General features: G+C 35.1%; 1 protein-coding gene across 13 annotated transcripts in view; it reads left to right on the forward strand.

Moving 5' to 3' along the window:
- The window catches only part of HFM1 (helicase for meiosis 1), a 140,347-nt gene that overhangs the window by 110,768 nt on the left and 11,761 nt on the right, over positions 1–17,818 (forward strand). For all 13 annotated transcript variants that reach the window (XR_007411500.1, XR_007411501.1, XM_049111693.1 and 10 more), the window contains 6 exons: positions 2,660–2,740; positions 3,250–3,365; positions 5,715–5,794; positions 6,963–7,066; positions 13,230–13,475; positions 15,176–15,266. Coding sequence is in view for 11 of the 13 variants with exons in the window: in XM_049111693.1 (XP_048967650.1) it covers positions 2,660–2,740; positions 3,250–3,365; positions 5,715–5,794; positions 6,963–7,066; positions 13,230–13,475; positions 15,176–15,266 (718 nt within the window). In the remaining 2 variants the exon portion in view is untranslated. The remainder of the gene's footprint in view (positions 1–2,659; positions 2,741–3,249; positions 3,366–5,714; positions 5,795–6,962; positions 7,067–13,229; positions 13,476–15,175; positions 15,267–17,818) is intronic.

A 17,818-nucleotide genomic window follows, 5' to 3' on the forward strand; every position in this document is an offset into this window, starting at 1 on the left:
AGATATGGCCTATGTAGAGACATGAAATTGCCAAGGTACCACGGTAGAGCCATTCTACAAATACAGCCTGACCTTTCTCCTCTCATCTCTTGCCTGCTTTCTTTACTTGCTGAGCATCAGCCACACTAATTTGAGAGAAAATTGAAGCAGTTCAAAGCATAAAGTACACTTAAACATCTTTCAATTTCTCTGATATGCCATGCTTTCCCTTGTCATAGAGCTTTTGCATATGCCATCCCTTCGGCCTGAAGTACTCTTTCTTCTGCCTCTTTGCCTTCTTAATTCCCATTCTTTCTTTAATCCTCAACTCATTTGTTGCTTCTTAGGGAAGCCTTCCAAGACATTCCTGACTAGGACAATGCCTCCAGTTATCATATAGCACTGTGCTCCTCTCTTTCATAGTACTCTGGACAATTTTAATTTTATAGTTACTTGTTTAATCCTTAAGTAATAATAGTAAAGATATTCCATGCTCTATCACTTAATTTTAAAATGCTTTCACATACTTAATTTCATTCTATCTTTTTCATCTCTGTGAGGTAAACAAAAGAGGTATTTTTAATCTATTTTTTACAGATAAGAGCCAATATTAAAACTCATGTTTTCTTACTTTAGAGTGCTCTATACGTCACCACTGTGCTTCCCTCGTAAATATATAAGGCAGCATGCAGTGAGTAATAGGGACAAAGAAATTCTCTAGGGGCTCAGAGGATAGAGAAATCACTTCAGATGGGGTGATAAGGATAGATGTCCATAATAGAGGTACCATTTAAAGTTGACCTTGAAAGTTGATAAGCTTCTGATAGACAAAGAAGTGAGCAGCTTCTAAGACAAGAGGTAATATCAAAGGTACAATCTTAGAAAGTCTTGAGACTATTTGAATAATGGCAAGTGAATGTGTTTTGATGGATTAGTGTTAATAGGAGTACCAGAAAGGGAGACTCAAATTATGCTGTGGAGGACTTTAAATATGAAACTTTTCATCCAAAGACCACTGGGAACACATCTGTATTTGAGGAAAGTTAAGTATTTTTGAACTGCTAGAGCCGTGGGTTATCTCAGGAGGTTGGGAGGAGCTTATTTATAGGATTTCAGCTTGTGCTGGTGATTCTTAGGAGGGTTTAGAGAGAGCAGAAGTCAGTTCTAATTGGATACTTTCAAAAAGTGAAGTATTGGATATTTTGGTATATCTTATCTTGGAGGTGGGAGAATTAAGGAAATAGTAGTCATTTGTGTTAGCCAGAAGAGGGGGATGTTTAGTTATTTTTGTGGTTCTTGAGTGTCCTTGCTTCAAGTTTCAGAAATAATTACATAGTAGTCATATTTCAATCTTTGCTAGTCACAGAATGGCCTTATCTCAGTATTGTTTATATTCTGCCAAAATTATTTATATTCAGTTGGGAACACTGTAGTTCAAACTGTCAGCTTCCAGCTGCCAGGGATGTTTAATTACTTTATCACTACCCAATACATTGATCTGTTAGGCCCTTAAGGCATCTAGCAGTTGCCTCATAGGGTAAGCGGCCTTATCCATTTACTCCAGGGTGCTATACAAATATTGTCATTATCTAAATGTGCTAGATCTTGAAAAGGATTGACTGAGCAATAGCACTGAAAATGAAGAATAAAGGACCATAGAAGGTTATAAAGGTTCTCCAACATTTCTAGTTCAATTAAAATCTACATTTTAGCAAAAGTCAACTTATTTCTCTTTCTACAGTCTATGGTTTGCTGTCTTTTGAGTATTATACCCTCTATCTAGAATATCTTTCCCTCATCCTCTTCTTATGTCCAGATCCTGTCAGTTCAGATGTCTCTCCCTTCCCCCATGTTACTAAGATCAAGAAAAAGCCTATTTGAAATATTAAATTAAGAATAAATTATGTATTTGGATATGCTAGCCTGGGGTCAACCTGGAAGCAATCTCCTTTCTCTGTGAATTCTACAGCAAATTTCTTATACCCCTAAAACATATATTTTTAACATTTATTAAATACTTATGGTATCCTAAGTACTAGAAACTATCACTGATACCATCAAAATGCCATGATGTTTGCTTCTTTCCAGGTTCTTCTTATGTATAAGTATAAAGTAACAGGGATTTCAAAACCCCGCCCTTATTCTTATCTCATTCAAGATAAGAATTACTGATAGTTTGTGGTATTTGGCTTTTTTATTTATTTATTTATTTATTTATTTATTTATTTATTTAATTTGGCTCTATTTATATCAGGGAGGTGAAGAGAAGCTTATAGGTGGGTTGATACTCCTTGTGAAGAGTTGAAATTGGGCTAATAGTCAGCAGGGACTAGCTGTCATCAAAAATACCATTTTAAAAATTATATATTAGGGATCCCCAGGTGGCTCAGCAGTTTAGTGCCTGCCTTTGGCCCAGGGCCTGATCCTGGAGTCCCAGGATCGAGTCCCACGTCAGGCTCCCTGCGTGGAGCCTGCTTCTCCCTCTGCCTGCTTCTCCCTCTGCCTGTGTCTCTGCCTCTCTCTGTGTGTCTCTCATGAATAAGTAAATAAAATATTTTTTAAAAATTATATATTAAAAGGGCTAACATTTGAAGAAGTGTGAAAATCATAAACTTTTATACGGCCTGAAAGGAAATAAACTGTAGTAAAAAATAGGTTTGTTTTTCTTATATTGATTTAGGAATGACTGCTTGCAGAAAACCTGGGAACCGAGAATGTAATCATCACTGTAAAAATAAACACACATGTGGACATGACTGCTGTGAGTTCCATAAAATAAGTTTATTTCTGATTTTAAAATTGAAAGAGCTTGGGACACCTGAGTGGCTCAGTCGTTCAGCATCTGCCTTTGGCTTAGGGCATGATCCCAGCCAGGGTCCTGAGATTGAGTACTACATTAGGCTCCCCACAGGGAGCCTGCTTCTTCCTCTGCCTATGTCTCTGCCTCTCTCTCTGTCTCTCATGAATAAATAAATAAGTAAAATCTTTTAAAAAATAAATAAAATTGAAAGGTCTTTGAATAGTAATGTCATCCTAATTACCTATGTGTGATATTTATATTATTCAATTTATAACTCAAATAATTTTCTTTCTTTATTGGTAACATGAAAAAAATTAGATTAGAAATTATGAAGATCTGCCCCTGAAACTAATAGTATATTATATGCTAACTAAATTTAATTTAAATTTAAAAAACTTTTAAAAAGAAATTAAGAAGAAATTTGGCTTTACATGAATACTACCTAAAGAATCTAGAATTTCTTTTCATAGGTAAAACTGGAGTGGCACAAAAGTCAGAAACAAAAGAGCCAACAATCTCTTCATATTTATCTGATTTAAGAAACAGGAATGCTGTTTCATCACTTCCTCCAGTTAAACGTCTCAAGGTAAGTTTTAATAGTATTTACCCTTGTTCTGTAATTTAATGTATGTGAATATTCCTTTATTCTTTGTATCAATTAGGTATGTATCCAAAGTGTACTTTAGTTACTTGAGGGCTTGTCTAGGAGGATGACCATTTTTCAAATTGTTTCTAAAGGGTAAAATATTGTAGTTCTTAATAATTAGTCTGTAAATCTACTTTTGGGACATAGTTCTATAGCCCCTTATTAGTGTTTGACTAAAAAAGAGGGAAATGGAGAGGGATATGTCACTTGGCTTGGTTTGGCAATTAAAACTAGACATGCTTGCCCTTTTCTGGTTCTCTCTGTGCTGGAGTGGTATGGAAAGTCTGAGGTTGATTTTGATTCAAGTACCTAGCTGAGTACTGAGCAAGAGCCTCCTTTCCAAGTCATGAAAGTATGGTTGTTCCTACTGGTTGATAGGCTGGTCACTAGCAGACTTATTCTAACCCTACGTCACCACATCCAGGGCAAAATAATTGATCAGGCAACAGAAACAAGGCAAGAAAATGTCAGAGTGTCTGCGTTTCTAGGGCTTTAATAAGAATGAAGATTTTAAGTCATGAGGCTAAAACAAGGGGAATATTGAGAAAGAGGCAGAGGCATGCTGTTTCAAACACCACCACCTTCTCTGAGATAATTTTTTAGTAGCTCCAAGGTTTTTCTCCTCCCTCCCACCCCCTCCTTTCTTTCTTCCTTCCTTCCTTCCCATTCCATATTATTCCTTCTTTCCTTCCATATCCATTTTTTAAAAGTTTGTTTAATTGGTGCACTTACATGGCTCCGTCAGTTAAGTGTCTGACTCTTGATTTCAGCTCAGGTCATGATCTCAGGGTAGTGAGATCGAGCCCCATGTTGGGTTCTGTGCTGGGTGTGGAGCTTGCTTAAGATTCTCTCTCTCCCCCTGTACGACTTCCCCTCTTTCTCTGTCTTCCTCTCTTAAAAAAAAAGTTATTATTTTTAGTAGTCTGTGCACCCAACACGGGGTTCAAACCCATAACTCTGAAATCAAGAGTCTCATGCTCTTCAACTGAGCCAGCCAAGTGCCCCCCCCTTCCATATTCATTGAGCACCAACAATATGCTATAAATACTGTGATCAGTAATAAGAGATGGCAGTAAATAAGAGTTTTAGTCCCAATCCTCAGAGAGCTTATAGTTGGGTGGAGGATACAAATAACTAAGTAGACTTTTTCAATGTAGTGTGATGAATGATTCTGTGACAGACGTGTAAGATAGCTTAAAAGTGATAGACCAGGAAAGGATTTCAAATAAACATGATTGAGATTTTAAGGATATATAGGCATAATCCAGGTATGGAGAGGTAGGCATCATAGTGGTAGAGAAGGATAGAAGAGTATTCCAGACATAGAAAATATACAGTGGTCTAGACCTGAGAAAGAAACAGAGATCTTTTAAAACGCTGAAGTTACACAGTGTGTCAGGAGTTCAATCACAAGTAAGGGAGTAGAGAGAGATGAGACTGAAGAGGTAAGTAAGAGCTAGATAATGAAAGCCTTTTTGCTATTTTAAGGATTTGGACTTTATCCTGAAAGTACTGGGAAGCCACTAAAGGGCTTTAATCAGTGACATGATCAGAATTGGATTTTCTAAAGTTCACTCCAGATTCAATGTAGAGAATGGATTAGAGGATGATAGAAGAGGAACATAAGGACTCATTAGGTGGGTTTTGCAATAATCCAGGCAAGATGATGGCCTGCAGTAGCAGTGGAAAGAAGTAGCTAGGTTTAAGGCATTTTTCAGAGATAAAATCAACTACCTTGGTACTTAATTGCTTATGAAGGGTGAAGTAGAAGGAGTAAAAATGATGGCCAGCTTTCTGGATTGAGCAACTAGGAAAAAAATAAGGCCTCACTAGGGTGGAAACTCCAAAGGAAAAGCAAGTTTGGAGAAGTAGATATAAAATAAGCTTAAGGGAAAATATTGAATTTAGAAGTCTGCAAGATATCTGTAAAGATGGACATCTGTAAAGATGTTCTACAGACAGTTGTATATAACTGTTTAAAAATCAGGAGAAGGAGCTGAATTAGAAATATAGATTTGAGAGTCATTCACTTGTAGGTGATAATTGAAGTCATGAAGTAAATGAGATCTTTGAAAATGTGTAGAGGGAGAAGAAGGCCTGGTAAAGAACAATGAAGAATATCAACATTTAAGAAGCGCCTAAGAAGGAGATTTGATATGAGAACTAGCCTGAGTTTTTCATAATCCATTGGTTTTGGGACTTAATGTACCAGCAGGACTTTTGCTGTTTGGCTTATTTGTTAAAAAGTGTTGGGTGTGAAATTGACAGTTGGACTTTTTTCATTAATAGATGCAAATGAATAAATCTCGAAGTGTGGACCTTAAAGAATTTGGTTTTACTCCAAAACCTTCTGTTCCCAGTATATCAAGGTACAAATATAATGTTACTATCCAACGTAGAATGGTTATCATAAACTCCTTGCTTTTCCAAAATAATCATGTATTCAGTGAAAGGTGAACACTGGCTACATTCAAATTGTAGTAATTGAGCCCAGGTGGCTCAGTGGTTTAGTACCACCTTCAGCCCAGGGCCTGACCTTGGAGACCCGGGATCGAGTCCCACGTCGGGCTCCCTGCATGGAGCCTGCTTCTCCCTCTGCCTGTGTCCCTGCCTCTCTCTCTCTCTCTCATGAATAAATGAATAAAATCTTAAAAAAAAAAACAAATTGTAGTAATTATTTCATCCCATAATGAAATAATGACATCATAAGAGTTTAGTTATCTAAATTTATTTAGAACTCTACAGTTACATTTTAGCATTCATTGAATCATGTCTTTCCTGGGAAACTACTCATCCTATGTCATGCCCTCAGGCTTTCTCTGCCTTCTAAATTTAACAGTTAACAAAAGTATACTTTAAAAAGAAAAATCATGTTACTGTACAAAGTCTAATCTTTTCCATCTAAGGGCCCACTCTATGTTAATAACACTTCAGATTTATAAAATAACTTACAATTTTAAAATTGCCCATTTGCATATTACTCTTTTGGCCTTAACCACAACCTGGCTTATAAAATGGGGTATTTATATCCCATTTTATAAATAAAATAATCAAAGCTCATATTCCTAGTTATTAAGCAGAAGGGCCTAGCTGATAACTCAGCATTCTTTTCCTATATCATGATGCCTAGAATATATGTCATTTGCCTTCCAGATAAGGGTATTCTATATGCAGGGATGACATTTAATATACTTAACAAACAGTACAGAACAGCCACTGACCAATCAGAACAGATGCCAACACTACTTCAAGAGATCCTAGCTTTTGTTATCTAATTGAAAGTAGCATTAACAATAGATTTTTAAGGCTATACACAGATAACAGATATCTACATATTTGGGACATGTAAAGATGACTAAGTATCTTGCTTCCAATAAACACCTATTTCTTACCCTTTACTATCCAGGCTAATGCGGTTTATCACAGAAGTGTTGAGAAGATGAAACATTTCTTTTTTATTTATATGAGTAAGTGGTTTTCAAATTCAGATTAATTTTAATATTTAACATTTTTATGGTTTTATTTATCTTTATAAAGGTCAGAGTGTTTAAACATACCTGGATTGTCTGTAATGGAGGAGAGGGATCAGCGTGATTTCTGTGTAAAAGTTCAACAAGAACCGTCTGAATATGAAGACAAAGGTGAATTACCATTGATATTGCCTTGAAAGAGAAAATGGTTTATCATTACTTTGGAATGACATTGTTATTGAAAAATCAACATCTGAAATTACTATGATTATTAACTTGGCAACATTTTCCTCTTGGGTTATTGGATCAATTTCAAATTTTTAGGTCTGTTATTTCAGATGGAGTTGCTATGTTTGTTATAGATTTTTTAAAAACCTCTTCCCTACATAGTGTTGGTTATTTTTATTTAAAGATAATATGAGGAAAAGCTGAGAAAATAAGGGTTCTCGAGATACACAAAGTATTAAAATACTGAGCTATTACTTTTATATGTCTTTAGAATTATTTAAAATAATTTTATGTTTATAAAATTAGTCCAGTTTTACCAAATAGCTGTATGATCTTGGGAAAATTATTTAACCTCTTTAGGTCTTAGTCTTATCTTTAAAATTAGGGGATTAAATTAAATGATCTTTAATATCTCTCCAATTTCTAAACTTATAATTCTTAAAATTTCTCTGATAGTATGAGAGTATAACCTAGTTTATGAGGTATAGCTCATATGTAATTTAGATTTGCTTTTTATCTGTGTCAATCATTTGATTAATGAGATAAAGCATATAATTCTTCAACATTGGGACAGCTCATCATTACTCTGGATCCTGTTATTAATAGCATTATTTGTTTGGGTTATGCCATTAATAGCCTGTCTGTTAAAATGTGTGAGAAGTAATTCTGGCCATAGAATTGTTTTTCAGTTGCTGTATGTAGAAATGATAAACTTGGGGTTTCTCGTAAATGATTTCATGTGTGTAGCCTTAGCGTCTATTGAGACTCTTTCTTTCATGCTATCACTTATGCTTCCTCTAGCCATCATTTAAAATCTTAAGTAGACTAGGGCTGGAGTCCTAGTGATTAGGATTTCATACATAGTGTTGGAAAGTCCCCTAATCACACTTAGAGTGTCAGAGTATTTATCCAACTTGCTCAAAGTCTGAATATCATTATGACATGGAGAGGTGTTAGATTGTCAACTCCTTTATTTTTATCTCTATTCAACCTATAGCCCTCTAACTTATTCCTCATTCTGCTGCTCTGTTCCCTGCCCTTCTCCATACCACAGTTTATCCCTCTGCTTACTTTCATGCTTTTTTTTTTTAAGATTTTATTTATTTGAGAGAAAGAGACAGAAATCGCGCGAGAGAGCACGAGAGGGGAGGAGAGGGAGAAGCAGGCTCCCTACTCAGTGGAGAGAGATTTGATTCTAGGGTTCAATTCCAGAACCCTGGGATCATGACCTGAGCGGAAGACAGATGCTTAAATGACTGAGCCACCCAGGTGCCTCCTTTCATGCTGTCCTTACATAGTTTTCTTACTTTTATTTCTTTCCTATCCCCTATTCCAAATCCAAATTATATTATGATATTAAAGTCTCATCTAGATACTTTAACCCCCAATGATAATTGTATCCCTGTTTTATTGAAAATGGGCCACATTTTTTTTTAAAGGAGAAGCTGTGTGGTATAGTAGTTAAATTCACAGGATCTAGAATGATCGGTCTAGGGATGCTTAGCTGGCTTAGTTGGTAGAGCATGTAACTCTTGATCACAGGGTTGTGAGTTCCAGACCCACACTGGGTTTAGAGGTTACCAAAAAAAAAAAAAAAAATACTTAGAATAATCTGTCTAGGTTCAAATTCTAGCTCTGCCATTTAGTAGTTGTGTTACCTTTTGTAATGTATCTACCTACTTTATCTCAATTCCCTCATCTGCTTATGTTTTAGGGATTTTTAAATGAGATAATATACATAAAGCCCTTACCATAGTATCTGGTACTATTATTAGTAGTAATTGAGTATATTCATTATACTTTCCACATGTCAGTTTTGGGTGGCAAAACATACTTCATTTGTATTCAGATATTTCTCTAGAGAATGTTTTAAGAAAAACATGCCAATTTTTATCATCTGTATTCTAATTCTTAGAAAAGAAAAAGAAAAATGTCAGAAATTATATGAAAAAGTGTGTTGAATCATAAAATTTAAATTGTAAGGGACCTTTGTGCAATTTCTCATTTTATAGTGAAAGAAACCAAGACTGTGAGATTAAATGACTCGCCCAAAATCACATATCTAATTAATGGCAGGGCCAGAAATAGATTCTATATCTCTTGATTCCCAGCTCAATGCCATTTCTATAAAATGAAATTGACTTTTAGTTATCAGTTCAGAATTGAAAATCGAACCTATATGAACTCTTTCAACTTTCCATCTTGCAACTATATATTTTTCTATGTCTGCATCCATTCTTTACACTGTTTGTCTTTATAGAAGAATTCTCTTTTCTTCTATTCAGGGTTTATCTCTCCACCTGTAGTTTTAATCTTTCTAGTCCTGCCTCTCTTGGGGCTTTAGGAGATCAGTTATCCCTCTCTTCTTAACATATTTTCAATCTCTCCTCCCTCTTTCTCTTCAACATATAAAAAGGCTCAAGTCTTCCTTCTTCAGCTCCCTGCCCTCATCTACCTAGTCATAATGGTTCTGGTTGTAAGTGACAGAAATTCTACTTAAAGTAACTGAATCACAAAAAACGGGAGACCATTCATGTAAACTGAAAGTCCAGGCATGCATCTGGATTTAATCTTGCTAGATCTAAGCACTCAAATGATTTCAGTCATGCCTCTGGCTTTCTCTCAGTCTTTTTGGTATGCCTGTTACTGATTGCTTTTATTTTTTTCAACAGGCTTTTTCACATGGCAGGTAATCCTTCCATCTTCCCAGTTGAACAGCCTCAGTAGAAAAGTCTTCCCTGTTAGCTTTGGCAGAGCAGAGTTCATCCTAAATGGCCTCAGTTAAATTATGTACTCATCCCTTGATCAGTCCCTTTAGCCTGAGGTTTGGGTCATGTGTTTCTCCTCTGTAGCCCTGCGGACCAGGGTACTATTAATGACATCCTCACCAGGATCACATGGAATGGGTGGAGGCAGTTTCCCCAAAGGAAAGGAAAGATACTCCTAATAAAGATACTCCATAAATCTGAAAGTATGTCCAGCAAAGCACAGAATCACCAGGGTATATACAGTTTAATGTCTGCTTTCTTATCAAAACAAAAATTCTTCAAAGGGCAATTTATACTCATTGTGTTCATTCCTTACCTGCTAGTCATTTTTCACTAACTAAAATTTGGGTTCTCCACTCCTTTGAAACTGCTTTCACTTAGACCAGTTAGTGATCTTCTAAGTGCTGAGTTCAGTAAACTCTTTTCAACTTTTATTTTTTTACCTTCGTAGTATTTGGCACATCTGGTCTTTCCCTCCTTTTGGAAATCTCTGCTTTGATTTCAGTTAAACCATTCTGTTGGTTCTCCTACTTCTTGAATAGCTTGGGCATTTTTTCCTGTTAATGTTGCAAAAGATTATTTTTCTTCTTTTTGTTCTCACTTCATAAACTTTTCTTACACAAGGTCATCTGAGTCCATGTCTAAAATTACTAACTATATTCAAATGATTTCTACATCTGTGACTACCATCTATATCTTTCTGTCTAGCCTCTGGCCCATCTATACAGTCACCTTTCTGGATATATCCACCTGAAACTTAACATATCAGCATCTGAACTCCTTCTACTTCTCTGTACCTCACACTGCTCCTTTTCTTCTCTTCTTTTGTTAATATTTTACATTTTTATGGTTTTATTTATCTTTATAAAGGTCAGAGTGTTTAAGCATACCCTCTTCTTTTCTAAGCTGCTAAAGGCAGGAAAAGAGTCACCCTAAATATCTTACCTTACCTGCAAATAATCTCCAGGTCCTATCTGTTTTGCCTCCTAAACATCTCTCATATCTGTTCTTCTTCTCTGTCCCTGATGCTCTAGCTCATTCATTGTCTTTCATTTATTGGAGTAGCTGTCTTACTTTTCTCTTTGCTTTCAGTCTCATTATCATCCCACCCATGACTATTTTGAGTCATCTAACAGGTATCTCTGATCATCTAAACCTCTTGCTAAAATATCTTTAGTAATTATACATTGCCTACAAGGGGGGAAAAAGGTGAATTCTTTAACATGGAAAATAAGCATCAAGGGACACTGGGTGGCTCAGCGATTGAGCCTATGACTTTGGCTCAGGGTGTGATCCGGGATTCCCAGGATCAAGTCCCACATCAGGCTCCCTGCATGGAGCCTGCTTCTCCCTCTGCCTATGTCTCTGCTTCTCTCTCTGTGCCTCTCATGAATAAATAAATAAAATCTTAAAAATAAGAAAGAAAGAAAAAAAGCATCAATATAATCTGGCACTAAACTTCCTGTGCAGTCTCAGTGGACTCTTATTTTCCTTCTACTTTGTGCTCCAGAAATCCAGAAAACTTATAGTTTTCCAGACATTCTCTGGTCTCCATTATTGCCATGTCTTTCACATGCTGTCCTCTCTTCATGGAGTATCTTGCCTTCCCCTTAGCCCTGCTCCACAATCACAACTCTACCAAGCTCAAATTCCAGTGTTACCTTCTTACCATTTTACCACCCTAGATGTCCACTCTGACTTACATTGTAAGTTTAGATCCTGTTCCCTTTGTATTCCCATTGCACTCCTGTGCCCTACTTCTATTTTAATATATATCATACATGTGTATCAATGAATGAAAGTAGAATAATGTGAACTAGAGTTGTAGGTACAATTGGAAGATAAAGTAGGATTTGGCTAGGTGAAAAAAGGTACAGAAAATATTTAAAGTGAAGGAAATTTGGTGATATGCTGGAGTAAGCTTGTGCTGGCTTGTGAGAGAGAATTATTAAATACTTGGGAATATTTTAGCCATTATTAAAAGTGTAATTATATAAACTTTCAATGAAATCATTAAAAACAAAGACTGTAAATATTCAAAACTAATCACTTCCTAATTATTCTACTGCATATTACCATTATCTGTGTTCTTGAGATTATTTGCCTCTATATTTGTATCTATATGGTGAAAATATTATATAGTGGTGTGCTACTATGCATATCTTCTCAACTTTGCATTCAGAGATGTCACATTGGTAGCTTGAAATTATTAATAATGGGGGTATTTATATCATGGGAATCAGCAAAAACTGCAAATTAGGACTTAACTTATTGTTTAGACTTATGAAAGTGATGGAGAAAAGGTTAATAATGCAGATTAACAAAAAGTTGAGGGAATATTCTTCTAGTATTTGAAAACTATTATGTAATTTAGCGAAGGAGTTGCCTAAGTCAATGAGTGAATGAGTCAAGTTCCATCATCTCTCTTAGTTATTTTACTTTCATCTTAGTTAAACTCAACAAGAATATCAAGTAGCATTCATGTGAAAACTATATTCATTTGTTAATTGCGACCATAAGTTGGCTACAGATACAAAACTCGATGAGAGCATTCAGTGAAAATCAGATATATGGAATGTATAGTTAAGCATGCTATATATTGTATTATTAATTGTAAACTGTGTGCTACATATCCTTTACCTATAATAAATGCATGTAATAAATGTAAATATATATATGCATACATTTTTTTGAGAAGCAGTTATTAAAAATTTGTTAGCACACTACTGTAGAAAACTGCAAAAGTAAAAGCATTTATTCCCTCTAATAATCTTATGAAATAGTTACTGTTATCATTCCCATTTTGCAGAGGAGAAAATGAGGTTCAGAGACTTTAAATTACTCGTCTAGGATGATACAACTAGTAAGTGAGAGAAGTAGAATTTTCACCCAGGTAGTCTGGCCCTAAACCCAGGCTATCAACAGTGGATAACACTGAGGATTTTTTTTAGCAGGAGAATTAAGATATATTTTGGAAGAACATATTTCATAATAATATTCAAAATTCACTTGTAGGGAGAAGAGCTGGAAGAAGGAAGACCATTTTAGAAATTATAAATTCATTTTAGAGTAGGGTTATTCTCATTTAGGAATTAAGAGGGAAAATTAATTCTGTCTAAAAGAAGCCATTGAAAACTAAACTTAGTGAAAATATCAGTATATGTAATACAGTAAATAGAATTGGTTGAAAACAGTATCAACAATGCTTGACCCAATACTTTTGAAAACTACTATTCAAACTTCAGTTTAGTAGTTGAAAGATGTGTTTGATATATCAATTGAAAATGATGTTAATGGTTTAAAAAGTACCTATACTCTTTTATACATACACGTGACAGATTTCTCTAGATGGAACTATTCTGCAACTTCAAATGAGAAATCCCCTCAAACAGTGCTGTTCAACAGACATCTTAATGCATCTGGAAACCAAAATTTGACAGATGGGGATAAAAGTAATTCTCCATCCTCAGAAGTTTTGAATGTGAACTTTGAATTGGGAAATGAAGTTTGGGATGATTTTGATGATGAGAACTTATTAGAAGTTACTAGTTTTTCAGCCAGTACTGAGAAGACAAAAACATCAGGTAAAATTGGCTTTTAGCATGAAATAATTTCATGAGAAATTCTTTGAATATTTTTCAGTTCAGCTTTTGAAACTAATTTTCTTTGCCTTATATGTTTGCTTCATCAGCTTTTGTTTGTTAAGATTATAATTTTTAGTAAAACTGAAAATATGACCCTTCCATAAATCACATTTCCTTTTAAGGATAAAAGTCAAGGTTATTCCATGATAATTATATAGCAGATGGGCTTCTTCTGTTCTGTTGCTCCTCTATTTTGTTAAAAACTCTATTTAAATTCAAAATATTTATTGAATCTTCCCTCATAAAACAGATTATCCAGCTTTCAATTCTGTGATCACACAAAATTTGCTAATGTTTGTGAAGGACAAAATCACTCCATTTTTAAAAATATTTTAGTTATTTATTGATTGATTTATGAATGAGAGAGAGAAAGAGAGAGCATACACATGAGCAAGAGAGGAACAGAGGGAGAGGGACAAGCAGACTCCACACTGAGCACAGACCCCACATAGGGCTTGATCCCATGACTCTGAGATCATGACCTGAGCCAAAATCGAGATTCAGACGCCCAACCTACAGAGCTATCCAGGTGCCCCTAAAATTGCTCCATTTTAAAAAGTATTCATCTGCTAGCCAGGAAAATAAAAGATACCTTTTATTTCTAGTAGACATATTGATTTTTTTTTCAAGTGTAATAAATAATAGGAAAGAATTGGTTTCTTCTCTATTCAATATTGTATTTAAGTCCTTAAAATAATGGGACTTAATTTTCCAAATTACTGGCAGATTTACTCTATGTCACTAAAATGGAAAATGCAAATCTTGATGAGTATATGAGAAGACAGCAAAATGGAGGTATTCTCTCCCATGATGGCTGAGAGGAGGAAATCAGTCTCTCAGAATTTTAGTTGACTCTTAATGTATCCCATTCCAATGCTCTTTAAAAAAAATATTTTTAAGGGAAGCAATTAGAAGTCAAAATACTATCGTTTCTGGATTCTGAGAAATACCTAAAGAGCTATTATTCCTTCCAGAAGGAATAGGATTTGACCACCTTCACAAAATAGACCAGGAAAATCTATGATGTGGAGTCAGTAGCCACAATTTCCTGTATCACTGAACAGCTATTAGTCCCTACCTCAAAATTAAAAGTCATTGTGTATTGCAGTTTAGGATGCACTTTGTACTGAGTCTTTGAGGTTAGCCTAATCATGTGCGGGCATAACTTTGACACTGGGAAGGTCAGACTCTCTAAATGCCACGTATAGCGCACTTTAAGTGAAATTAATTATACGTAGACTTTTGAAAATACTGAATGAAATTCAACTTGATCATTTCCGTGAGTTAAAATTATTAAGTAAGTAGAAGTGGTTTGGGGACCTTTAGTAGTAGTAGACCTTTAATGACTAATAAGCTAACCTATGTTTCATAGTTTAACTCCCTTAACTTTGCTCCCTTATTTCTCTATATAAATTAAATTTGATTTTTGAGAAGAATTATTCATTCCTTCTTTTTTTAATATTTTATTTAAATTCAATTTGCCAACATATAACATTCAGTGCTCATCCCATCAAGTGCCCTCCTTAGTGCCTGTTACCCTATTCCTTCTTTAATCAGATCACATCTGTTGGAGAGAGCCATTGTAGATCCATTCATCTGTTTCCTGGCATTTAATTTCAAAATGTTATCTCTTTACATAGGATTTGGAAACACTTTGAGTTCAAGTACCAGGGGAAGTAAGCTATTGCTCCAAGAGCCAAAGAGCAAATTCCAAGGAGAAATGACAAAAAGGCAAGTTTGGAATACTATACAACTCTATATCCTCCTGACACATAATTGGAGATGGAGATCAAATAAATAGATGTCAAAGAAGCTTAACCTTTCTTTTATTTTTTTAAAAGATTTATTTATTTATATATTCATGACAGATAGAGAGAGAGAGAGAGAGAGAGGCAGAGACACAGGAGGAAGGAGAAGCAGGCTCCATGCCGGGAGCCCGACGCAGGACTCGATCCCGGGACTCCAGGATTGTGCCCTGGGCCAAAGGCAGGCACTAAACCGCTGAGCCACCCAGGGATCCCCTTAACCTTTCTTTTAGAGCTGTGTTTCTCAAAGTGCTATTGACAGACCACTTACTTCAAAAGTATTAAAATATATTAAAAATGAACATTTCTGGGCTCCACACTAGACTTACCAAATTATGGTCCCAGGAAAGCTAAATAGGAGTTTGAAAAGAGAAAGGTAGAAAAGATAAGGATAAGGTATTCCAGATAGATGAAGCAGGTGTAAAGGTATAAGGCTTGAAAAGGCATCTCATGCTCAAGGGTCAGTAAAGTGTTGTCTGTATGGCCATAGCATTAAGGCCGAGAGTGCTGAGGTCTGATTCTAAAGAGCCTCGAATGCTGTATTTAGACAACTTTGCCATATTAAGTAGGTAGGAGTTACAAACTCAAACTGCCTTCAGGATTTGGTGGGCCAAGACCAACTGGAGATTGTCCCATATAAAAGGCACAATGGTGGAAATATTACAATTCCAGATTTCAGGATATACTACAAAGCTAATATTATCAAAATAGTATGGTACTGGCACAAAACTAGACACTAGACCACTTTTTTACACCATACACAAAAATAAACTCAAAATGGATTAAAGACCTAAGTTTAAGACTTGAAACCATAAAACTCCTAAAAGAACGTGGTAATCTCTTTGACATCAGTTTTAGCAACATATTTATGGATATGTCTCCTGAGGCAAGGAAAACAAAAACAAAAATAAACTATTGGGACTAGACCAAAATAAAAAGCTTTTGCACAGCAAAGGAAATCATGAACAAAACAAAAAGATAACTTACTGAATGGGAGAAGCTATTTGCAAATAGTATATTCAATAAGGGATTAATATCCAAAATATATAAAGAATTTATACAACTCACACCAAAAAAACCAACTTGATTAAAAAATAGAGGGCCTAAATAGACATATTTCCAAAGAAGATCTACAGATGGCCAACAGACACATATGAAAAAGATGCTTAGCATCACTAATTATCAGGGAAATGCAAATTGAAACCATGAGATATTATTTCATGCAAGACAGAATGGCTAGTATCAAAAAGACTTAAATAAGTGTTAGTGAGGATATAGAGAAAAGGGAATACTTATGTACTGGGGGTGGGAATGTAAATTGTTACAACCACTATGAAAATCAGTAGTATGGAGTTCCCTCAAAAAATTTGAACTACCCTATAATCCAGTAGTTCCACTACTGGGTATTTACCCAAAGAAAATAAAAACACTAGTTTGAAAAGACATATGTACCCCTGTGTTTTTGCAGCATTATTTATAAGAAGCAAGATATGGAAACAATTCAAGTTGTAGGTAGCAATAGATGAATGACTAAGGGAGATGTGCAATATTTATATATCTATAATACTACTCAGCCATAAGAAAGAATGAGATCTTGCCATTTGCAACAACACAGGTGGACCTAGAGAGTATTATGCCAAGTGAAATAAATCAAATCATATGATTTCACTTAGACGTGAAATCTAAAAAACAAAAACAATAAATGAACAAACAAACACAAAAACAGACTTAAATACAGAGAACAAACTGATGGTTACCAGAGGGTGGGTGGGTGGGTGGCAAAATTAAGGAGATAAAGGAGATTAAGATGTACAGTTTCCCACTTATAAATAAGTCAGAGAGAGAAGAAAATTACAGCACAGGGAATATAGTCAATAATATTGTAATGATATTGTATGGTGACAGATTGTGACTACACTTATTGTGGTGAGCATTGAATAATGTATAAAATTATTGAATCAGTAAGTTGTACACCTGAAGTTCATATAACATTGTATGTCAATTATACTTCAATAATAAAAAATAAAATAAAAATAAGAGGGTCAACCACTACTTGACTCCAGCCAGTTGTTGCTGTGCAGGAAATATGTGCCTAGTGTTGTCAAATATTCTTATTCTCAAAAAAAAAGCTAAGACTCTAAAATTTAATGTGACATCTCCTGACATAAATTTTAAGAACTAATTTTTTTAAATGTGATATAATCTATAGCCCTCCTCTAGCTGTAGCTTAGTTTTTAACCTCCATGTAAGCAATAGGAAGCTTTCCAAGATACTTAAACACAAGATAACACATAGATGCCCTATAGTGATATGATATGATATGATATATAAAATGAATTGTAGAAAGTGAGACCACAAGAAGCATGATGACCAGCATAAGAGGCAGGCTATAGTCAGGCATAAACTAAGAAGAGGTGATACAAACTGAGAGGTAGAGTTGGATTTTTGAAGCATTTCATAGACAGCACATACTAGATT

Source organism: Canis lupus, chromosome 6 (assembly GCF_003254725.2).
Source record: "Canis lupus dingo isolate Sandy chromosome 6, ASM325472v2, whole genome shotgun sequence".
Taxonomy (NCBI): domain Eukaryota; kingdom Metazoa; phylum Chordata; class Mammalia; order Carnivora; family Canidae; genus Canis; species Canis lupus.